We start from the raw sequence: 24,889 nt of genomic DNA on the forward strand, positions 1-24,889 counted from the left end.
GCTGCTGCTTCTCATGTAGTTTTTCCCCAAGGTGATTGGCAGTGAAGAAGGTGAATTGTCCCTTGGTACTTGAAAGATTTGTTAAAGCAAAAAATCTTGTTGCTAGCAACTAGCTTTAAAAAAGTCATAGTGAAATGGCAGGTTTTGTTGCAAGAGCAAATGACTTGTAAAGTCCCTCCAGGCAAAGTAAAGAACTGAGCAATATGTTCTGCCTCTGTTACACATTGAGTTCAGGGAGGAGAGCATCCATGAGCCTGGGGGCAAAACGGTCTTCACGTTCTTTAGTTAGTGCAGCGAACAGCTGAGACCGCAGTCTGGTCTGAGGAGGAAATAAGTAACTTAAGACAACAACTTTCAAGCTTCTCTGTTTAAAAGTGTATCAATATACATCTGCCGAGCAAATGGTGGTGGCAGACCAAAGATCTGCCAGCACTGTAAATCACCAGAGTGGAATTTACTTACACTTAGGACTTTCCCCCCCATATCTTTTTCATGAAAAATTGCCAGGCCTGGCACAAGATTTGCCTCCTGCCTTTTGGCTTATGAAAAAAATATCACACTCGCCTGTCCCCAAATTTACCTGAGCATAGTTTTTGCAAGGTTGAAAACTTACTAATAAAGTCCCTTCCTTTTTTCAGAAAATTAGTATAAACCTGAGATCTGTGGATCTCAACTGGACTTCCTTTGTGGCACTGCATCTAGTGGGAGCAGGGTAAAGGAGACCTTAAGTCGATGTGCTTACTCAAAAGTCTCATTTCCATAGAGTGTGGAACCCCTCTATCCTGTTCTTCTGTCCCTTCCTTTGTTTAGGACCATAGTATTTACAGATCTGTCCACAATCTCCAGGTGCAGTGCCAATGAACTAAGCTGCATTTTCTACCCCATAAAAGTCACTCTGGGATTGTGACAAGGTGTTATAAATAACAAAGGGGGTGGGGAACAAGCTGGTGGTTTGCATAAACCATAAATAATTTGGTTGACCTAGTTTCAAGGGCCACCTACCTAGTCATTTTAGAACTACAGGTTTGGAACGGACCTTGAGGATCACCTTGTCCATGCCCTTGGAGCATACACTGGATGTGCTATTCTTAAACTATTCCAGTCAAGTGCCCCTCCAGCCTCTTGAAAACCTCCCGTGAATGAGATTCGACAATTTCCCTGGGCAGCTTGTTCCTTTGTCCTAATGTTCTTACAGTTAGGAAGTTTTTCCTGAGATTTAATCTAAATCTGCTTTTCTGCAGTTGAAATCTATTGCCTCATACCCTGCCCTCTATGACAAGGGAGAAGCATATTTTTGGTTTATTTTTATGACAGTCTTTCAAGTATTTACAAGCTGCTCTTGCAGCCATGTTAAATCTTTTCTCCAAACTAAACGCACCTACTTCTCCAGTACAACTTGCAACTCCAGCCCTTTTATTACCACCTTTTGTTGCTTGTCTCTGGGCCCTCTCCAGTTTCTCTACATTATTTTTAAATTGCAGTGCTCAAAACATCAGGTGGTATTCCAGCTGGGGCTTTCTGCACTGGATAGAATGGGACTATTATCTCTTGTGTCCAGCATAGATGTATTCCATGACAAAGTAAATACTGCTTTGTTACTGCTGCCTAGGCCAACTCTTTTGCTTCTCCTTTGGCTTTCCTTGTTGCTTCCATATTGCAGCTATGTGCATTAAGGTTGAGTGTACTTCAGTATGTGCAGAGTTACCTAATTCTGCTGTAAATTCATTCAGAGGCCCCTGTTCTTCACTCCGCCTCGCTGCTTAATAGAAATCTTGGGGTTTCCAGGCTGACCCATTGTATGACTTGGGAAAGGTTTCAGGAGTGAAGTCCTTTTCTCCCCCACTTCAAACTCCTACCTGACCTGTCCACAGAAATGTCTTGTGGAAGTAATTGAGTTTATAGAAGATTTAGCTTCCACTTCAGCATTTCCAGCCTTTTTTTCCTAAGCTTCAAGTCTGCCAATTCATACAAGGTGCTAAGCATCCTCAAAACCTTTGCCTACTATGAGTGTTTGGATTTGTGCCTTTACAGTACTTTAATGAAATGTTGGCATTTGGAACTGGCTTTGAATTGAATTTGTTTATCTAAAACATTTTACATAGTATGTAAATATTGACTTTCCTCTGTCAATAAAAGGAAGTGCTTTGCTTCTGTAGCAAGGCCTGATTTTTGATGAGGGTTTGATACAGTTTAAAAAAAAATCTAAAGAGCAATTCTTTAGAGTAATAAGATTAACAAAAATTCTTTCAACAAACCCTCAAGGCCAGAGGTTTCAGCTTCCTCTGGAAGCTTAGCTGCTGCCTTTCATTAAATATTCCATTTCATACTTTTTCTTCTAGTGCCTGTTCAGAGCTTTCACTGTCCCTGCACATGTAAAATGAAATAGTAATTTGTACCTGCATGATAGAAGGGATGGAAATCGAATGCCTGGAGGATTATTTTGATGAGGTCTGCTCAAGATTTTGTTTGAAATGTAATATCAAAGGACAAAGAAATGAGTCCAGTTATGGGAAAGGCAGAAGGGGCAGCTCGCTAGGCAGATGTTGCCAGCCTTCTACTCTGCGTCTGTGCCAGAGTTCTTGTGTGCATTTGCTTTCCATTCAATCCTTCAGGAAGTAGTGCATGAAATTATGCCTAGAAGTCATTTTTCCATCTACGGTGTTTGGGAAATTAGTAATGTAAGAGTATATTGGATTACACAGGAAATGCTAGTACATTTTTCCTATCTGTCTGCAGTAATAATAATTATATACTGTGTTGATAAATGGCACAATTAAATAAATTAACATACTTACAGTTGAATAAAGAGCCACCAGACAGATTAAAATGTTGAAGATTACATTTCCTTAAAGACTTAATTTCCCTAAGTACCACAAAGTACAATTAGTTTTACTTTCCAATTTTTTAGTCAAATTGGTATTTTTTTTAAAAATCTGCTTTTATATACAGATCTTTGGAGAAAAAAGCTGGTTCTTAAGGAAGCGTCATCAAATGGCTACAGCAAGAGATCTAAAGAAGCTCATTAAAGGGTAGAGGCAGGTGCCATATACCCACTGCTATCAATACCCACAAGAACTGCAAGTGCTCAGCAGTCTGGAGTTCTGGCTAGTAAGGTCCCAAAGCCCAAGACAAAAGATGTTTCCACTAATGGGAATCCCAGCAGATGTGTAGAGGTAGTATGATGCCACAGTGACAGAAGCAGAGTACATGTTTAGATAGATGATGCTGGAGTAAAGAGATTTGTGTAAAGTGTTGAGATACTGCATATTGCAGTGCTTAGGGGATCAGATTGTCTCCAAACCCAATTGGAGCTGGCAAAGGGCCTGGATTCTGGATTGCTCTTTTTCTAGTAATACATGTTGGGATCTGTCAAAGGACACTTCCTGGAAGAGACTGAAAACATATTTGTAAGTTATGTTGCAGGATGATAAAAATCATACTTCTAAAACCAAAATCACATGGGATACAAGCTGACTAAGATGGGTAGATATGAATCCTACCACGCAGAGACAAGTGACTGAAACATTTCTGTTAGAGCTCCAAAACTGCAAATCCAATCTTAGACCTCGCACCATATAACTGCAATGAGTCTCGGGTGTGTGTGCACTCCTAGATGAGATAACCCAACTAAGTCTGTTGTTCATGGATAGCAGAGGAAGTATATACCATGTTTCATCAACTCTCCTAAGCAACAGTTTAGACGTCTCTCAAGTTGCAAGATCTTTGAGCACTTTCAGTGCAGCCACCAATGTCAAAAACACATAGGAAGCGATCTAACCTACAGGGATGAGTTGTCTCTTCCTTAGCTTTGGCTCTGATCTTGGCTGCTGAGTTCAGGTTCAATTGGTTTTACTTCTTTCCAGCCAGCTAGTTCTGTTCTGTCTAGGCTTTGCCACTGCAGCAATTACTGCTAAAGTGCTGTCTTAACTGCATGGTGTCCCTGGGACTGATAGAACTTATGCCCTAGCATTTTTTTTCAATTATCTGTGGGGCACAGCTGTATTGCTACCCAGCATGGCCACAGGAAGCAGAGAGCAGAATGACCTTAGGGGAAGGTTAGCTGTGAAATAAGCAGGGATAACTCTGACAAATAAGCAGTCACAGACTAAGCGGCAGCAACACCACTAGGATGTGGTAAGGAAAGCAGACAGCAATGCTTTCCCTCCTGAAAAGCCACATATATTCTTTGATGGTGCTGTGCCATGGCGAGTACAGCTCTCTACCTGCCCAGCCCCCAGCCATGGGTCTAAAGATCCACAACAGTGGAGCAGGCAGAAGATGTTAGAATCTCAATGACTGTGAAGGCGGATGAAGGCTACAGGGGAATGAGATCCCCAGTTGTCTTGGTCTCCTTGCCATTGGCTCAAGGGCCTGTTTTGTCAAGAGCTTTGTGGGAGCTGATGTGCAGCAGCTTCTCCATGATAAAAGAAGTCATCGACAGGCGTGTTTTGTGAAAACAGCTTAAAAATCCAAGCTGTCTGTTGATCCCAGATAGGCCTCAGCAGCCAAACAAATAAGACAATCATGGAAGGCAATCATCCTCGACTGCAAGGGATTGCCAAGGAAGACTAAAGAGGTAATCTTCCAGGTAGCTGGACTTCATAGCCTTTTTAGTAGATGATTATGGCATTATTCAGACATAGAAGCCATAGGATCAAGTAATCCTTTGCTGTCCATTGGCTATTTGTGAGGACATACTGGGCCTTTTCACCTCTGAAAGCTCTCCATGAGGTCTCTCATTGTGGACCCCAAAAATGCAATTAATTGAAGTTCCTGAAAATTTGGTGGCAGATGCCTCAGTTCTGTAAATGAGTAACCTGGAGGCAACAGTGGGGTTGGTAAAAAGAACTATGTTAAAAGGCTTTTCAACTGAGAAAAAGAAGCATGTCCCCTTCTCCAAAAGCACAAAAACTCCATTAGAATTTCACTAGCTACAGTAGTCTTCAACTATGTTCCCAAAGCAGGCACCTCTGCTGTGAAATCTGTCATTCAGACCAAGCTGTAGAAGCTTAGTGTGATGTAAGAGGTTTTAAAAATCCTACCAAGCTAAACCATAGAAAAACACAGCATTGCAGCTAAAATGAATGTTTATGGGAGGACAAGAGAGAGCTTTGTACTCGCTGATGACCAGACTGCAGGCTTGCAACTTCCATGCTGATTCATTGCAGCTCACCAGTTATTGGCCCATGTGGTTTATTTCCTTGTTTCTAGCTCAGTGCTCTGTGCCAGCTGACATGCAATAATTCCAGGCTGGTTGCATTTTTTTTCTTACAAAGAGCCATGCACAGAACTCACCTGTCAAAAAATCCAGCCATACAGTCAAATATGTAAATGGCTTTTGAACATGTCAAAGAAAAAAACAGTAATATTGATGATATCATAGTGCCCGAGTCCAAGAGTGCTCTACCCCCAGCTCATGGGTCAGATCTGATCCCCAGAGCCATGTCATATATAGCTTGTGGGTCTCCCCACAGGTCCAAAAAGTTGGTAGCAGGGAAGTGATTGCCACACCCCTGCTGCCATATTTCCAGGCTATAGGGAGCCCCAGTGGCTGAACAGTGTGGCCCTGTGCACTACATTGGGTGTGCAGGGCCCAATCCTGGCACATGGGACAACATAGGCAGTGCCATGGCCCAGTCCTGGTGTTTGAGACCTGATCCTGGCTTGTAAGGCCAGCACAGAGCCCAGTCCAGGCATCCAGGAACTGGCAAAGCCATGTGGAGTTCAATCCAGCCCAAACACAAATGAAACAGAGGAAGTACCGCCTGCCAGTTTAAGTTTGGGGCTCCTAAGATCTGCTCCTGACTTGGGCAAGTGATGATGTTTTCTTCCCTCAGTTTTCCCAAGTGCCACAGAGGAATAGTGCTCGGTGCATTAGCAGGGATAGTGTATGAAATAGTGGCTGGGAACTGTTGTGAACAAGTGTCTGAAGGGCGTAGTCAAGCTAGTCTCTCTTGCCAGGATATGTGCGTAGCTCAGGGTCTGCTGTGTTGGATTGTTCTCAGGCCCTATTGTTGCTCATTTTACAATCTTAGGAGGATGAGACAGTGGAACCCAAAGTGCAAACACACTTTATTGTACAAGTGTTACCTCAGGGATGGATGGAAAGGAACTAATAGAGGAGGGAACAGGTTGGGGGTGTTTTGGTTTGGGACAGGATGGGCTGGGCTTGGGGTGTGTACAGTGTGGCAGAAGGCCACCTCTGTTTCTCCCCCAAAACTCTGCTCTGTGACAATTCAGTTAGGATGGGCCCTGCAGAGGGTACACACTTTACGCTATCTTTTTAGGTAACCTGAGCTGGATACATTCCTGAGGGAGGGGGGAAACCTGCTCCCTCTGCCTACGTGACTGGCATCACAGACCTGGGTGAGGGGCTTGGGCACCCTGGTGAGCTGGAGACTGCCAGTCTGCCCAGCAACCAGTGATGCATTTCAAATTGGTTGGACAACAGTCAACAGGTGCTGGCCTCCATTGGACCAGGTAAATGAGGTCATAAGGGCTATATAAGTTAAGGACTGCCCAGGAGGAGGGTGCAGCAGCCATAAGGAAGACTCAGAGAGAAAAGCTGGACCATCTGAAACTTGCTCTCTCTCAAAACTCATGATCAAGGAGCTGCCTGCCTCCAGAGGGAATCCCCACCTACCTCTGGATGATACTTGTGAGTAAGCTACCTGAGATCTAACTAGATATATAGCTTGCAGTAACTCAGATGCGTGATCAAAGGCTATTCCAGCCACCCTGTTTGATCTATGGGATTTCTCTGATACTACTCAACTCTGTAGTCTATTCTAACCCTGCTCCTTGTAACCAAGTTCTCCTTCGTACCTAGTGTGGGAGACTTATTGGGAGTGGGTCTAGATTATGCCTTGGGGTCCCCTTGGTTCAGCTGACTAAGGGAGACCGCTACATGTGCTTCCGACTGAGGGAAGCACCCCAAGTTCTTGAAGTGAGTCAAGTACCCACGAGGGCTACTAGGCCTGTGTTTCCCAGGGGGCACAGAGCCAGAATCAAGCCCATCCCTGGGTGGTGGCAGCTCTACCCCCAGGCTAGCGGGTGTGCTCCAGGAAGGGGGTCGGCCAGATGTGAGGCGCCCCCTGGGAGGCACTTGGAGCCTGGAAAGTGGTTGGGCGCAGTGAGGTGGGTGGCTCAACACAAGAGCACCCCCTACTGGCCTGCCACATACTGCAGTGCCAAATGGTTCGGAGATGCACAATTTGTTTGACGTGGCTACTCCTGGGAGGAGGAGAAGGCCATGGATCAGGTGAACAGTTTAGCTTCATACTTTGGCATTGGAGGGGGCAGATGGTCTGAGTCCTCTGTGGTGCCCTGGGACACATCCAGACAAGTGTACACATGCATTTCCCCAGGGATGAACAGCAGCAGCTGATGGTTGTGCCGCTTGTCCCTGGGGAATGCTTGTGCATGCACGCTGTCGTGCGTGGCAAGTTGTCCCTGGTGAGGAAGAGGAGGCTGGAACCAGCACTGCGGCTGGCCCCAGAAGTTTTACCTAGGATCCTGGGGGGCTATCAGGGCTCCAGCAGCACTGATCCAGCACACAGAGGAGTGTGGCTCCAGCCTGCAAGGCTCCGGTTTCAGGTGGCGCACACTGCCACCATGTGTGCTGCCCTGCTTTCTTCAGGCATGGGGGGTTTTTTTTACACAGGGATCTCCTGCTGTCAAAAAATCTCACCGTGCTGCAAATCAGCAGCATGGCCAACACCTGCACGTGCAGTGCATGTAGTCTGCAGTGCTACAAATGGGTCTGCACTAACGCATACTGCATGTGCATGCTTGTCTGGGCTCATGCGCCCTTGGTGATTCTTGTAGGAAGTCACATACCTTGTGTAAAGTACAGTGAACCAAAAAAGGCCCTTGTAAAGGACCAGCAACTCTGAGGTCCTGGGGCTATGACAGTCAAGCCACTTCATCCTGCAGACTTACTCCAAGAGGAAAAAGGAGGAGGGAGGGGGATTAAGGAAAACTCAGCACTGGTCTCTCAGCTGCCACTGAGCTGTCTGGTAAACCTCCCCTGGACTGACAGGACTAGAATTCGGCCACTAAATACTCCTGAAAATCCTACCTGTCATTCCCAGTCTCTTTAATGGCCAAATGCAGGCTAGAACTGAGGGGTCCTGAGCTGCACAGCCCCCACTTAATAAGTCTAGGTGCTGGGGAGTTGGAGTTAACAGAAGGTCTTGCTTGTCTTCAGCAGCACTCCTAGTCAGGGTGAGCCAGTCCTGTTCGTTTTGGACCTAGGAAACCCTGCAATGACACTACTCCCACATATCAGGTTTACAGGAAAGGAACATGCAATAAGCATCTTTAATACAAGAGAAGAAAAAGAGATTAACTACCAACAAGAGAAATGGTCGCTTGAAGAACCTCCAGATTAGAAGAAAAATCCTCCACCCGTCCGCATTAAAACAGAAGGCTCTGAGACAGCACAGGAATTGTAAAGTATCAAGATTTTATTTTTATAGAGTTTGTTTTTTATATTCTCAAATGAAACATTTGTTTAAAACAGCAGCAAGCAGAACGTACAAGCTGAGAAAAGTGGCAGCGCAGGTAACTCGTCTGGCTAATGCCCATTCATGTACAAGATGTACATTAGGTTTTTTTGAGCACCTTTTGTATTCTTGGTTGAAGTGTACAGTAAGGCAGTGGTTTTTTTGATAAGGAATATATATATATATATATATATATATATATAATTTTTCCAATTGTCACTGTGCATTTTTAATCACATGCAAATTAAATAAAATGTACAACCTGAAAATGTTACAACCGTAGACGATTTTCTCAAAGCAAAGAAGCTTCTAATAAAAGACAAATACCGACACAACAGCGATTAAAAAACCAAAGAGAAATGAAGGGATAAAGAGACTATGGGCAGGAGCTATTGCCATGGTAGCTTGAGCAGGGAAGGCTGAGACTCCAGCAAAGACTCCACCTACCATTGGGAAAAGTAACAGGATGGATGATTATCAACAGATGTCTTCAGCCAGCTCCTCCTGCAAGGAGTCACTCTAACCTGAGCAGCTCCACATCGAAGATGAGGGTAGCATTGGGAGGGATAACTCCAGGATGGCCTGTGGTTCCATAGGCCATCTCAGGTGTGCAAGTTAGCTTTGCTCTTTGTCCCAGGCTCATCTGGTGGTCAGGTGTTGAAGGAGGGAGGGAAAGATGGCGTTAGGAAAAAAAAATACGTGTCAAGTTGTTAAACAGATTTGAAAAATCAATGGGAATTAGGCACCAAAATTAGCTAGCTCCCTCCTAAGTCCCTTAGTCCTTTAGTCCCTCCTAAATCTCACCAGGCTTCTGCAGGCACCTGTGTAAAGCTGGCCCCAGACAATTTAGCCTTGGATCGCCTAACTCGGGTCAGCAACGCTTTTGGCCGGAGTGCCAAAATCACCCCCCATGCTTCGACCTGGAGTGCCAGAGATGGGGGAGCTGCAAAGGGCCCGACCCTCATTGCTGGCAGTGGCTGCACACATGCCACCGGGTGGAGGGCAGAGGAGGGGCTCCAGAGCCCAGTGCAGATGTTTGCAGCCTCCCGGCTGCCTGCCACAACCAGCCCAGGCTCTGAGCATTGGTAGCAGGCAGCCAGGAGGTTACAAACAGCTGTGCCAGGCTCCACAGCCTTGGTACTGGCTCCATGGCAGCAGCAACTGCACACGTACCTCTAGGTGGATGGCAGGGGAAAAGCCAGTGTTGCGCCAGGCCCCTTCCCAGCCATGCGCTGAGGTGTACACAGCTGCCGCAGCCACAGAACTGGTGCCAGGGCTGCAGAGCCCCATCCAGCTATTTGCAGCCTCCCAGCTGCAACCAGCCTGGGCTCTGGGTAGCTGCTGGCAGAAGCTGCCCAGAGTCCAGGTCAGCTGTGGCGTGCTGAGGAAAAGGGCTTCAAGTGCCATGCTCTGGCACGCGTGCTGGGGGTTGCTGATCCCTGGCCTAGCTCCCATATCCTTTAATGCTCATTGGCAATCTCTTGTGCTAATTTTTTAATCCCACATTGATGGATCATACTGTTTGTTAGGGAATAATTTCTGCAAGGTGCTAACTCCTGATAAGATGCAGGGTATTCTCAACACCCATTGATTTCAAGGGAGCCAGGTACAGGAGGTACTTGGTGGGTGCATCTACGTGAGATGTTTACTGAGGAGCTGCCTAATTAACTAATTAACTCCACTGTAGGTCAGTACTTGTCAAGATTAAGTAATAGCCTATGGCAGTGTTTTTAGTGTGCAGCAACACATATATAGATGATGGGGCTGGTTGGGGCACAAGGGTGCTTCATTGCAGGGGCTGCTTGCTGGCTAGCCCTGCATTGGAGCACCCTCATGCCCCAGCCAGCATTGACCTGGGTTGGAGCAGCCCCAGGCTGACAGGCTGACTCCTGGGACCCCTTACCAGCTGGGGCCATTGTGACCCAGCTCAACGTGCGGCAGGCCTGGACACACGTGTAAATGCAGCACCCAGGAGTAATAAACTCCAGTGTGGTATGCACCAGGGTTTATTGCGTTGCATTAATTTCACGTGTAAATGTGCCCAGTATGCAATAGGACCAAGGAGGATGAGAAGGAACCCAGTTCAGTAAAGCACTTAGGCCACACTTCCTGAGGATATATAGGAATTTATCTGCATCTTTTACTGGCTAGGTGCTAAGCTGCTGCCTAACTCCACAGCCACCCAAATGGCCTCTGATGAGCATGTGAAGAACCACACAAGCGCTGATGCAACTATTGAGCTTGGAGCCCCCAGCTGAGGCTGAAGCCCCAAAGCAAGATTCTCCAGGACCGCATGAATACAGCCTGCTGTTGGGGGTTGGTAAGTTTGTCCCACACCATAATATCTCAGGTGGTTAGAGACCTCACCTGGCACCTGGGAAGCCTTCATCCTAATTCCTGCTCTGCCTCCAACTATTCCAGAGGTATTTAACAACCCATTGGGCCACTAAGAGAGGTGGACCCTACAGCGCACTGGTTAAAACATTCTTCTGGGCTGTGGGAGACCCAGTTCAAACACCTTCTTCTGCTTGCTTTGGATAAGGAATTTGAACCAGCAGTTAGGAGACTGTCCTAAACACTGGCTGCAGGGTATTCTGATATGACTATCAGGCTTTCCTCTTGAAGGTGCTCCACTTGGTATAATATACTCAAAACCTGGGTTCAGATCAGGAAGGGGACAGATATGAACTGCAAGGAGTAATGTGCTATGTGGCAGCGAGGTGGAGTGCCTTGTCCCCGTGTTCTGTGCAGGGTTAGGTGTATCAAAATGCACCCAACAGACCCAGTCTTGCAGATAAGGCTGGAGGAGGACACCCCACCCACAGGCAATACATTAGAATCTTGAGAACCTTTGCTTTTTGCTTCTGTGGTCAGGCAGGGGGTTTGGACAAGGTATATATATTTTAATCCTCTGTTTAATTAGGTGAATCCTGCTGGGGCCTTGGCATGAGGTAGACACCAAGCAACTTGTCACTGAGAGAACAGGGAGGATTGTGGACTGGCCCAGAAGCAGGCATTTAGTCCTCTCCAGGTTAGGTGGCAGCGGATAGGCATTTGAGACTCTACATTTTGGATTCAGACACCTAAAGTAGGAAGTAGCTGTTTAAGTTTCCCCTGCAAATCTCGCCTTCACCACCTGACTTACATAGGAGCTGTGCCCCTCCTCAGTGACTCAGTAGAGTTACTGATGCTAATAATCAAACCATTAACTCCCTGTACCCATTTCCCATCCATACACTGACGATAATGATAGTCACCTCCTTTGTAAATGGGTCGTGAGCTTTAATCCATTCATGTTGCTTAAGTACTTGAAATCCAGAAACGGAAGCAGCTCTCAAAGTGTTTATTAATTATTCATTTCTAGTGTAATGGTCCACTAGGAGGAGCTGGAGGGTAATTTGTCACAAAGTAGATTATGGGAAAGGATTTAGGCTACATATTAATTAAGGCAGTGTGGTGGTAGGCAGGGCGTTCTGGGAAGATTTGCAGTGACTTAGCGCAGCTCAGCATTAGAGGACTACCTGAGTCCACCTCCCACTGGGATAAGTCTGTTCCTCTTTGTGACCTTATATGCACTTTCAGATTTATAGTACTTGTAGGGCTCCATTTTGGTGTTCCCAGTGCTGAACATATACAAATCTTGCGCCAAAAACTGTCAAAACCCACAACAGTAACAAGATATTTGTAAACCGCAGCATTGCTAACACTTTGCACACCATTATCAGTCTTGTCCATTCTTGTCTATTTAGATTGCTACTTGTCTCCTATTCTATGCACAATATAGGGACGTGGCCTGGTGCCTGGGGCAAAGCAGAAGCAGCTGCTTCCAGTTGCCGGTGTAATTGTGAATATGGTTGTGTGGCTGCCAGCAGAGGTGGCTTTTTTCAGTGCCCCACCACCCGCCTCAAGCTGGTGCCCAGGCAGTTGTCCCTATTTCCTCCCCCCAGTTATGCCACTGATTCCATATGCATACAGTGCCTTGTACGCTAGGGTCCCGACTTCATCTCTATACCTTGCCATAAGACAAACTATATTTTTTTGAAAACTAAAGCAAGGCAATTGAATGCTTAAGTAGAACTCAAACGTTCCTAAAATTAGTCTGAGAAGGAGCTCATGTTCTTGAGGCCTTTCTGATTTGTGAGAGCAGCACTGGGTAATTCTTCCCATTGATTTCACGCGTTACAATTGTTTCTTTCAGCCAGGACCATCCAAACTAGAGCCTGCGAGCTCCTAATCAGCTGCTGCTCTTCTCACCACACCTGCAGCTGCTGCTGGAGTCTCTAGGCTGCCTCTCCCTCCTCTGACTTCCACTTCTTGCCCCTGCCCCTAGGAGCCCACAAAGTCTGTGCGGTGGGGGAGGCTGTGAGACAGCAGGGGCCGGGGGGTGGGGAAGGGGCTGCACACCGCACAGCATACAGCTGGGCACTTTGCACCCACCAGCCACTCAGAAGTGGGCCAGCCATGCAGTTAAATGCAGTTTGAAATTCAGGCAACGTTCTTTACCTGTGCAACTCCTTCCTCAAATCCTTTAATGACTTCTTGTCTGCCGATCTTGAACCGGAAAGGTTTGTTTCGATCTCTGGAGGAATCAAACTTCTTTCCATTCTGTAACATCCCTGCCAAAACAACAGAAACTCTTTCAGTCCCTGCAGTGCCATGACAAGGAAGTTTGGCACCCGGGGCAAAGCCCACAGCGGCAGCCCACCCTCACCCTGCGCACAGTTCAGGGGGAAACACGCTCCCCCTATGCTTGCACAGGAGTGCACAGTGGTGGGAGCCGCCCTCCCCCTGTCCCCGCATCTCCCCAAATGAGCTGCTCGGGACTCCGTCCTGTGCCCCGCCTCGGGTGGGCAGCGCCTGTTGGAGCCCCTTTGCTTCGGTGCCCAGGGCGGTCACCCCACTTGTCTCCCTTGCTACAGCACTGAGTCCCTGCTAAGCCTGAAGGTAAGTGCTGGGACAGGAGTGAACACAGAAATCTTAGCTCAACTGCATATTTCTTTTTTATTTTATTTTAAAAGCTAATCCAATTTTCAAGGGGTCACTTATGCTTGATTTGAGTGATTTAGTATGTGGTAGGGCTGTCTGTCACGTGTCTGGAAATACATTATGGTGGTGGTGATTTTTATTGCAACAAACTAAGGACCCTACCGTGCTACACACACCTTATGGGACAATCTCTGCCCTGATGAGTTCACAGTCTAAAAAGACAAGGCAGGTGAAGCAGAAGGAGAGAGGGAAGTGATGTGCCCAAGGTCACACTGCAGGTCAGTGGCAGATGGAGGACTGGAACTCAAATCTCCTGATTCCCAGTTCAGTGCCCAGTCAACTAGATGAAGATGCCTTTCTATTTAACCACCTACTTACATATGTCACTCAAGGCACTTACAACATTTAAAAGTCACACAGTCCTTGAAATATAAGCAGAAATAAGTGAAGCAATTGAACTGCATTAAGTGCCAATTGAACAACTGGGTAAAAGCGCCACCAGGATTACTACCATGTTCAGCTGCAGACTAGTGATTTACTAAATCTACCTAAACTTTCCTCTTCTAGTCCAAAGCCACCACCTCCTCAAAAAGGTTCAGGTAGGAAAAAAGAGCAATATTACAGTGATGTCTGCTCACGGAAAAACTGCTTTCATTAAGATGTTATATTAAGTCTACCCAAGATAATCCAGCTATATGTTTTGATCCAGGGCCCAGTGAAGTCAATGACTTCTTTCAGCTTTGGAGTAAACTGAAGTTATATTATAGCTCCCTATACTTTCTGCTACAGGAACCTTGAGCCAACTTTGCTGCCAGTTATTTGCGTAAATACAGAGGAACTCAATTCACTTGTTACAGCAAGTTTACAGCAGCACAACTGAGAGCATGTCTGCACTTTATTGCTTTGTGGATTTAGTATGAATGTGTGAACATGAAATTTCCTATGGAGTAAGTTGAGCAGACACGTGACAGACAGCCCTACCACATACTAAAACACTCAAATCCAGCATAAGTGACCCCTTGAAAAATGTGCAACAGCTTTACTATATGGGAGAGTTACTTATATTGAACATATTGTGTCGCTGCTCCCAAAGTCATTTTCATGTTGAGGTAGCTGTTTGTTCAATGCAAACTGGCTTCCCCACCACCTAATGACCTGGTGCCGTAACAGTACCTAGTGCAGCCGGCCAGCTTGGGAAACTTGGCTCTGTGTCCACTTGTTACTGTGCAGTAAATTTATACAGAATAAAAGCTAGGGTAAATGATTCCACAGTGATCCTATCACATGTCCACACCCCAGAACTGCAAATCTAAAAGGTTATGTACACAAGTGTGATCATTCCATATAATGCAAGTAAAATCTTCATATCACTTTACAGCATCATGTACTTTCACTCTTATATTGTTAATCCTTACACAAAAAAGTATTAAGAAGGCATAGCTTCCAGAAGCATAGAAATCAACATATGTAACTTCACATGTAAAGGTACACTTATATTTTCACTTGGCAACATCAGGTATGCAAAATTCCACCTTATGCATCCATCTGAAAAATCTTAACTCTGACCCAAACTCATGATTGTTTTACAACATAAATATTAGTAATATATACTACAAGGAAAGTGTGTCCAAAGCCTTTTATATAGCACTACACCATCATGTATTGTCGCAGGGTTTTGAATAAGGGATACTTACAGTAGCAACCCTAAATTTGAAAAATCTGTAACTGCCCTTTCAACAATGCCAGAGCATTGCACACTAATGATCCCAATACAATGCTGACACTGCAAGTGTTTTGTTTACTTTTACTGCTATTATTATTAATAACTATTACTTCCAGCATTATAGCACCAAAGTGCGCAGTCATGCCCCCCATTGTGCCTGGCGCTTTATGAAGACGGGACAAAAACACTGTCCCAGGATTAGGAAGGAACTGAGGAAAACTGCTAGCTGAAAACAACTCTATCAACCAAAATTGAAACCCCTGAAAGTTATACAAAGGGATATGCCCCCTGTGACTCAACAAGTCAAAAATGTACTGCTAATTTCATAATATCATTGTGCAGTCAGAATACTGGGCACAGCTACACAATCAAGTTTTATCTCCCAATAAAGGCATCGGTTATAATTGTCCCAATGACAGACTAGCATTCAGTTTTTTTCTTTAGGACAAATATGATGAATCAGATGTCAGTGTGTTTGGAGATGCCTAAGTGCCTGGATGAAAGGAAAAGAATGAAAATGTCTCCAAATTCATTAGTAACCAATTTAGTAGTGATGGAGCTTTAAACTCCAGACATTTTATAACAATATTAGATCATTCCAATAATGCTTACATGTCTAGATGTTGGATATCAAAATTAGAAACACAAGAACTGCCATACTAAATCAGGGTTATTGTCAGTGTAGTCCAATATCTGTTTAAAGCAGTGGCTAAATAGTAAATGTTTCAGAGAAAAGTAGAAGAAACTTTAGAGAGTAAATTATACCACCCTTAGGATATGGTTCTTTGTAATCTTCATTAGTGAGCAGCTACATAATGCCCGAATCATTTTCTGTATGTGTTAATGCATACACATGTATATGAAATGTCTAGGTCGGTTCGTTTGTCTATCTCCCTCTTTTTTGTCTAGTCCTTTAGAAAATCCAATTAAGTTCTTGGCCTCATTATCTTGGGGCAATAAGGGGCACAGATTGTTTATGGATTTTGTAAACAGCTATTAAGTTTTATTACTTAAAAATTTGCTGCTCATCTATTTCGCTGAACATCTTCTTTTCCCTACATTGTAAGAAACGGTAAGCAGAATTGCCCCAGGTGTTTATTTTGCATTATGTTTTCCTCTGTTGTGAAAGCCAGATTTTAAAATCCCCAAATTCTTCACAAAACAGAATTTCTATCCTATTCACAGCTCCACAGATTATGTCTTTGATGAGTGCATATACACCTTATTTCATTGTGCATCATGCTGCTTATTCTCTTAGCTTCCATTGCATCCTTGGGAAGTTTCTCCCCGTCTTCTCTAAGCAAAATAACTTGGTAATGATAGGTGTTTTCTATCTCTAATTTTTTTAATTCTCTGCTTCTAGTCTGGTGCAGAAGCCCTCCTCACTGAAACAGTACTATGTTTACTCTTGCATCCCAGACAATGAATGGGACGCACATTTCCTGGCATTACATAATACTCCCAGCAATGCAACTGCCTAGTGATACCCCAAAATCCTCCAGACAGATTGGCAACTGGGAAGAGATGTCTGTGCAAGGCTATCTAATTACAGACAAACAACCTTTTGCTTATATGTTAGCAAAACACAGCAGGAAGGGTTGGGGGAAACTCTTAGTCACACCATATGATCCTCTTTGAACTACTGGGTATCAAATTTAAATGATGGGCTTTTCTTGTGTTAATTTTATTTAATTGAATCATAAAATATTATGTATAGAGTGGAAGGAGACTATTACAGGGTCCCAATATTTAACCATTCGTACTAATGCTTCATGGTTCCATTGCACTCTGCATGTTCAAAGCACTATGCAAACATTAATTATAACTCACAGCAGTCTGGGGCCAGACGGAGGAAGGGAGAGAAGCAGTATTAATCATCAGAAAATGGCTTGACTCTGGAAGTTTGGACTCATGCAAATTTCCACAATGTGTTGGTGTTTTCTGATCTGGGTTTATGCCATGCCCTAGTATTATATCCATTTACAGGGACGCAGACAGGTTAAGAGAGATAATGCTAAAGGCCATATGTCAAATCAATGTCAGAGCCAGAATTAGCTCTTAGGAGATCCCAGCTTCCAGTCCTGCATATTAACTACTGAAGAATGCTACTACTTTTAACAGGGAGACTCCATCTGCTTATGGATCTTATGGTTTCCTTAGGATGCCCAGTGAGTCAGCTGCAAGAGGAAGCCTAGAGAGTATTCTAGATAATGTCTAGTCTATGACTTGATGGTTAAGCAGCTTTACTGGCAAGTTAGAAATGTAGGTTCAAACCCCTTTTGGATGAAAGGGACTTAAAACCTGGGTCTCCTATTGCACAAGTAAGTGTTCTAACTGCTGAGCTGAAAGTGGAGATGGAGCTGGATTTGGGTGTGTATGTGTATTGGCTACAGTGACCTTAAACCTGATTTTGAAAAACAACAATCTTTTCTTAAGGTACTAGACTGATTGACAGAATGCAATGGGAACCTCTGCAGAAGTTCTCAAAGTCACTGTTTTAATAAATCAGAAAAATTTCAAAACAGACATCTGAGGGAATGAATCTAGTTCACGTAGGGGAGAGCTAGATCATGGACACCAAAATCATCCAGGCTGAATTAGGCTGAGGAAGAAGCTCTTGCAGGATGGTTTGGTTAAAAGACATGACTGAGTGTTCTTCACCCAGTTTGGCAAACCTGGTAAGCTAACTTTTATTACAGTAGCAAAGACAAGGCAACTCTGGCTTTAACTTGGGTTAGCATCTCAAGGTCAGCTCTAAGCTCCTCAATGTTTTAACTCAAGCTGCAAACTTGAGTTAAAACCCAAGTTGTTAAAATGGCAACAAAGCCAAGACCTAATTTATCTTTTTCAGTAGAAAACCTTTATTTTCTCTGCCACTGTCCACTTAAAAAAAACAAAACCTAAAGCTATTGACTCAACCTTGTTCTCCCTCCTACTGGCATAAATCAGAACCAGCTCCCACGAGGTTCATAGATTCATAGAGGTGTGGGAATGAGTCACAGAAGTGACAGGAGAAATAAATCTATAAGTGTGGTGACCAGCCCCCAAATCCCATTCCTCCTTTCACACCGGTAGGCAGCAGTACAACACTGTCAACCTCACTGGAGTTACTTGCATTTCACATTCAATATGTGGGTCCTCTCTAGGATTCAGTATTGGGGCACTGATATAAGGTAGGCCAAATTGCTCCTTTGCTAGTAGCTGAATCTTGCTCATAAACTACCTGACATGTTATGCACAGTTTCTTCAATCAAGAACCAAACAGTTCACATGTGCATCACCATTTAAAAGGGAAGTCAGTGAAGCAGTTGGCTCTTCTTTTTCTAGCAACCTGGGTGAGTACCTAATACTCCTGTTCCAAGGGAAACAACCAAAGACCCAGAGTGCTGATGTGCTGTGGCTCCACAAATCAACCTCTGCCCCTACATAGCTGACTTTATTCACCATTTCACCACCATGGCAAATACATAGTTTACATCATCAGATAGCCCAGAATTTTTCACCGTGACAGGATATAGGGTCAGCAGTGGGTCACTCCCAGCTCAGCTTCCTCCTCTGCTTTCACAGGTATGAGGGGACAAGACTATAAATTGGGCAGATAACTACCATTTCAGTCCCCAAATTACCTACCTCTGCACAAATCTGAATCACTTCATTTTGTTGAAAAAAAACTGGTGTCAGAAATAGACTCAATGGGAAGATTCCCTCCGGCATTTCATGTTTTTGCTGGGGTCATTTTGTGCCCCTCATTTTGTCAGCCAGTAGGTGCATCTACATGAGATGTTAACTGTGCAGTAGCCTAATAACACTGCACAGTAGCGTGCCAGGCAAAACCTGTGCTAATACACTACTATGCAGTAAGTGTCACTAAAAACCCATGCGCCAGCACTACTGCACAGTAGTGTGAGTTACTGCACATTGATTTAGTACTTGGTTAACCGAGTACTAAACTTAAGCAGTAACAATGGTGCATTAATGAACGTGTAGATGCACCCAGGGCCTCATTTTGGGCTGGCCAAGTAGGGCAGGTGCCAAAGGAAGTAAGCTCTTTGGGCAGGATTGGAGTCTATTTCTGGGTGAACCCCAACCTGGGAATCTTTATGCTTCCCTTCCTGCTTACGTTAAGTTTTCCCTCTTAGGATAAGACATGGAGAAAACAGATTTGTTGACTTTGACTGTGTTTTTCCTCACTGAGGCATTGCACCAGTTAACAGTTAACTGAGACAAATAATTAGCATTTCTAGGTGGGAGCATTTAAGTTCAGGGCTCTGCTCTGCTCCCCTGCAGAGACCAGGGGGAGCTCCAGACTCTCCCAGGTGCCAGCTCCAGACTGGCAGGGGGCACTGGGGGCAGTCCTGGGCTGGCAGGAGGCACCAGGGAAGGGGGTGTCAGGCCTAGGCTGTGGAGCAGAGCTGGGGACAGCAGCCCATCTGCTCCCCAGAGCAGATCCAAGCCGTGGAAGAAGGGCAGTTTTTTTCCAGCTCCCTGCCTGCCTGGAGTAGTTCCCAGCTCCTTGCCCATCCCACAGAGCTTGGGGCTGACCTGTGGCACCCTGCTGCCTCGGCTGGCTGGAAACAATTTGCTCCTGGTCAGCATCTACACATGCGCTTCAGCACATTAGTTTAATGCGCTGTTTTCTAGTACCCGTATCTACCGGTACTAGAAAACAGCACATTAGATCATTTAATGTGCAGTAATTGCTGCACACCTCTAGATGCTGACACTTTACTGCACCTTAGATTAGTCTAATGTGCAGTAAAACATCTCATGTAGATATACTCTCTAAGAGGGCTTTGATGCTAGAGAAGAGATGATTGGAGAGAGACAGGCAGAGAAAGGTGCTGTGGCCTAAGCTGTTCCACCCATCCTTTTCAATGACATTTTCTTTAAAAATCACCTTCTACCTATAATGTTTGCCTCTGTCCCCATGGCAAACAGCCACTGGTTGAAATTACAGGACAGGCAAAGACTGTAGACTACCCTTGAAGTCCTGCTGCTCCTATGCACTTCATTCAGGGTTGATCTTTAAAATACAGGCGGCCTAGCTGCTTCATTTCCCTTTATATATTATATATACATTTATATTTAATGTAGAAAAAGAGCAACACAATCAATTATTTAATATGCAGCTGACACCAGACAATAAAGACACAATAGACAACTATTCAATAATGCATTACAGTGCACCATATATCAGTGTTGTGTATAATCACAAGACAAAATGTGTGAGCCTTGCTCTTTGCCTGGCTTCACAGCCAAGAAAATAACAGGCAATAATCTAGTTCATTCCATAAAAAGGCATTATCCTGTCTTAACTGCTTTATATATTTGCGTATTTTTAAGGGAAAAAGACAGAATAGCTTTACTTCAAGGTAGAAATGAGTTTCAATAGGATTTCTAGATCACCTGTTAGGACACCGAAAGTCTCTTTGGCTTAAATCAAGGCATATTACTGTAGGGCCGGCTTTGCTATTACTCCCATTAATTACTCCCTGAGTGCTCCCACTGCAACCAATGGAATGATCTGAGGTGTAAGGGTGGCAGAATCAGGCCACACCTGCATGTGTGTAAGGAACATTTTGGAATAGATATTTTACAGACACACACCATCATGGAAAGGATCTCCATCTACTTCAATAATGACATAAAACTACAGCAGACACAAGCTTTGCAGATAACACAGCAATAAGCACTGATACCGTCAGGGGGGACTCTATCCCAGAGCCTCAGCTACAGCCAAGGAGCACAAAGCACAACTCAAGCATGTGGCAAGGATGCAAATTTGGGGTTAGTAAAGGGATGAGGCACTGTAGCATGAAAGTCAGTAGAATTTATTACAAAGAGAAGGAACTTTGCTAGCATCTGGTAAACTAAGTAATCTTGCTCCCTCACTTTGCAAACCTATCTTGGTCTCCTTCCTGCCATGCCACCATGCAAGCAAGTACAATAAACCAAACCCAACAGGACTGGGAGAAAGCTGATTAATGGAGGTATCCACTATAACAGGGTTCGTCAATTTGTGGTCTCATAATAATGAAAACATTGGTTTCTGCTGCTGGGATTGTTAAAAGGAGGGGTTTGATATAAATAGGGTTTGTGTATGAGGCTGTGCTGTCATCCTCTGATCGTTGTCCTGCCCCTAGATGTACAGCCATAAGACTAAGCTATGCTGTCAGGACACTCAACTTTGCATCCTGAGTTCATCACTGTGGTTCTAGTGCAGTGCTTCCCAACCTTGTCCTCAGCATGACCCTATTCATGACCCCATTTCCTCAGCATGGCCCCTAACTCCCAACCTGCAGTTCCACCCCCCAGATGTCCCTCACTTCCCACCCACAGCCCTCTGGCCCTGCCAGTGCCCCTCACTCCCATCCTGCAGCCACATGGCCCTGCCGGTGCCCCAGGGCCCACAGACCCTGCATCCCCCCCCCGCCACACACACACACCTCCCAGCAGCACCTGAGCCCTGGCTGGTGCCCACAGGAGGCAGCAGCTGCTGCAGCCAGAGCAGAGTGCAGACCCCGGCTCCCTCCCTGCTCCCCCCACCCCCCGATTTGTGTGCAGGGCGGGGGCAGATGCGGGGTGCCTCCTGTGGGTTTGGGTCTCCCCGCCCCCCTCCCCTGGGGGGCCTCTGCAGCCCAGCAGGTGGGACCCAGTGTGGGAGGATGCAGGGCTCAGTGCCACTGCTGGGAGCCCCACACCAGCTGCATTGCCACAGGTGGGACTCATGCCCCAGCCCTGGCCCTAGGCCCCATACACTGGCCCCAGCCCCAGTCCTGCTCCACTCCCTCTCTCCCTCACTGTGTGGGTCTCAATCTGCCCTCCCCCCCATACACTTACCTGGAGGGAGCTGCTCTCCATGCTGCCTGGCTGCCACATGCATGTGTGTGCGTGCGCATGCGCATGCACGTGGTGCGCCCTGCCTGATTGCCCTCTTCCCACTCTTCCGAGCAACTGGAACTCTGCCAGCCTTCAAGGGGAGCCCCCTGTTTCCCACTTTTTTCTCCTTCAAAGGAGAAAATCTATGTTTTTCCACAGCAAATGGAAAACCCGGTCAACACTACTGAATCTTTGTGACCCCATTTTTTATCACTGTGACCCCAAATGGGGTTGTGACCCCAAGGTTGGGAACTGCTGCTCTAGTGCCTGAGTGAGCGCAGCGATGGTCTTCTGAGGCCATGTTGGTGGATTTATTTCCTGGTAGAAAGCTGACGGTAGTTCTATTGCATCTTCTATTTTTAATGCTGTTCCAGGTTGAGTCTGGAGGCAGAGCTGTACTGTTACCCAGCACGTGCATGGGTGGTGGATAGAGGAATGACCTTCAGGGAAGGTTGGCTGTGTAATAAGCAGGGGTAACTCTGACAAATAAGCAGTGGCAGACCAAGCGGTGGCAGCCTCACCAGGATGTGGTGGGGACAGCAGATGGTGATGCTTTCCCTCCTGAAAAAACATATGTATCCTTTGATGGTGCTGTGACATGGCGAGTACAGGCTGCCACTATAATAAGCATGCCCAGACCCTAGCTGTGGGTCTGCAAGTCCTCAACGGCAGAGCAGGTACAAGATGTCAGAATCTCAACTGCAGCAAAGACGGGCAAAGTCTGCAGTGGAACAAGATCTCCAATTGTCCAATCCTTGCCATTGGATTAACGTCCCATTCTGTCAAGAACCATGTAGAAACTGATGTGCACCAACAGTTTCTCCACAATAAAAGAAAGCATGCCCAGGTGTCTTCCATGAAAAAAGCTTTTCCATTACATTTTTCAAGCCCTTTGGTGACCAGCTAGTGATGACAGGAGTAGGACTGTAAGGTCTGGAAGCTCCTAGTCATGAACTGCAAATGAAGGTGGCAGTTACGAGAAGGTCATCTAGCACTTGGATGAGGCAGGAGTGCCATTTAGCCACTGTAACTGTGACTGAGCAGCCCTTTTAAGGATCTTCTCTGCTCACCCCACATGGGAGGGGGTTGAAATGGTGTCCTAAACACAGCCTGTCTACCTTCTTCCTGACTGAATAACTGCATCCAATGGGTCACCTTTACTGCAGCCAAAATCAATTTAGACACACAATCAATTTCAGGACCTGGAACATCAGGACCCTCATGGACAATCCTAATAGTGAATGCCCAAAGCACTGAACTGAAATTGTGGTTCAAGAACTCAGGCGACACAGCATCAACATTGCTGGACTATCTTCTCCCACGTCTTGCACTTAATGCTTCTATTGATGCATCCCAAAACCACGTTCACCTTTTGTGTGGCTGCATCACACTGCAAAGTTATATTGAATCTGTAATCTACCAAGACTCCCAAATACATTTCCATAGTGCTGCCATTTAGCCAAGTGTCACCCATTTTATGTTTGTGTTTTCCATTATTCCTCCCAAGGCGCAGCACCTTGCATTTGCCACCACTGAATTTCATTCTGTTAGTTCTAGCCCAACTTCCAAACTCTCGAGATCCTTCTGAATTGCGTTCACATCTTCCAATGTGTTTGCAGTCCTTCCCAGTTTCTTGTCATCCGCAAACTTGCTCACAAAACTTTCTATGCTAGCATCCAAATTATTAATAAACACATGGAACAGCACTTGGCCTTGGTCAGACCCCTGTTGAGCTCCACTTGAAACCTCGTGCCATTCTGACATGGATCCATTAATAATTACCCGTTGCTTGTGGCTATTGAGCTAATAATCTATCTACCTTTTAGTAGTTTTATCTAGCCCACATTACTCCAATTTGTTTATGAGAGAGTTGTGTAGGACCATGTCAAAAGCCTTGCTGAAATCCAGATACATGATAGCCACAGCATTCCCTCATCTACCCAAATAGTTCCTTTGTCAGAGAAGGAGATCAGGTTTGTTTGACAGGATTTATTTTTCATCAGTCCATGCTTGCTGCTTGTGATCAGCCTTTCCTCCACTAGATGCTTGCAAATGGCCTTCCTTAGGATATGCTCCAGTAATTTCCCAGGTATTGAGGTGACTCTAGTTCCCTGGGTCTTCCTCTTTGCCTCTTCTTTGCACTACATTGGGCCTCTTCCAGTCCTCTGGTACCTGGCCCATCTCCCATGACTTCATGAAGATCATTTCCAAAGGCTCCAAGGTCTCCTCTGCCAGTTTCTTCAGGACCCTGGGATAAAGTTCACCTGGCCCTGCTGACTTGAATTCATTCAAATCCAACAAAAGCTCTCTGACCATCTCTTCTGTTGTCTCCTCCCTGCATAGTACAGTAAATGGTAATGACCCCACTGAAGCACAGACAGGTACTTCAGCTAAATAAGTAACTCCATGAGTTGTCAGCAGTAGCAGGCTGTTCTCGCCCTACTGCCTATGCACATAGTGAATATGCAACTCACTTTTTAAGTGTGTTACACAAACTATACAATGTTCCTTAGGCATATTATCTTATGAGCTCAATCAGGTTGGCTCTGTATGATGGTTATTTACCTAGAACAGCTCCCAGGAAAGCCATGGCCTGTGAACTCATAAAAATGAACAGCTTTGGCACTGGTTAGCAACTGGATGGGAGTCCTCCAAGGAAAACCCCAGTGCTGCAGGAAATGGTGTAAGCAATTCAATATTGGCGCTCAGCTTTCTGAGTCAGTACTGAACCAATGCCAGTACGACATTAAGGGATTTTATATTGAAAGTACCATCTTTCAAATAAGACGTAAGG

General features: G+C 45.4%; 1 protein-coding gene across 2 annotated transcripts in view; it reads right to left on the bottom strand.

The window, feature by feature from the left end:
* Positions 1 to 8,446: 8,446 nt before the first annotated feature.
* FKBP1B (FKBP prolyl isomerase 1B) overlaps positions 8,447 to 24,889 on the bottom strand; it is a 137,598-nt gene continuing 121,155 nt past the window's right edge. For both annotated transcript variants that reach the window (XM_059729200.1, XM_006269664.4), the window contains 2 exons: positions 13,011 to 13,123; positions 8,447 to 9,150 (listed from right to left, as the gene is read on the bottom strand). In XM_059729200.1, coding sequence (XP_059585183.1) covers positions 9,022 to 9,150; positions 13,011 to 13,121 — 240 coding nt within the window. In that variant the 5' untranslated portion in view covers positions 13,122 to 13,123 and the 3' untranslated portion in view covers positions 8,447 to 9,021. The remainder of the gene's footprint in view (positions 9,151 to 13,010; positions 13,124 to 24,889) is intronic.

The sequence above is a fragment of the Alligator mississippiensis genome, chromosome 1 (assembly GCF_030867095.1).
Source record: "Alligator mississippiensis isolate rAllMis1 chromosome 1, rAllMis1, whole genome shotgun sequence".
In the NCBI taxonomy this organism is placed as follows: domain Eukaryota; kingdom Metazoa; phylum Chordata; order Crocodylia; family Alligatoridae; genus Alligator; species Alligator mississippiensis.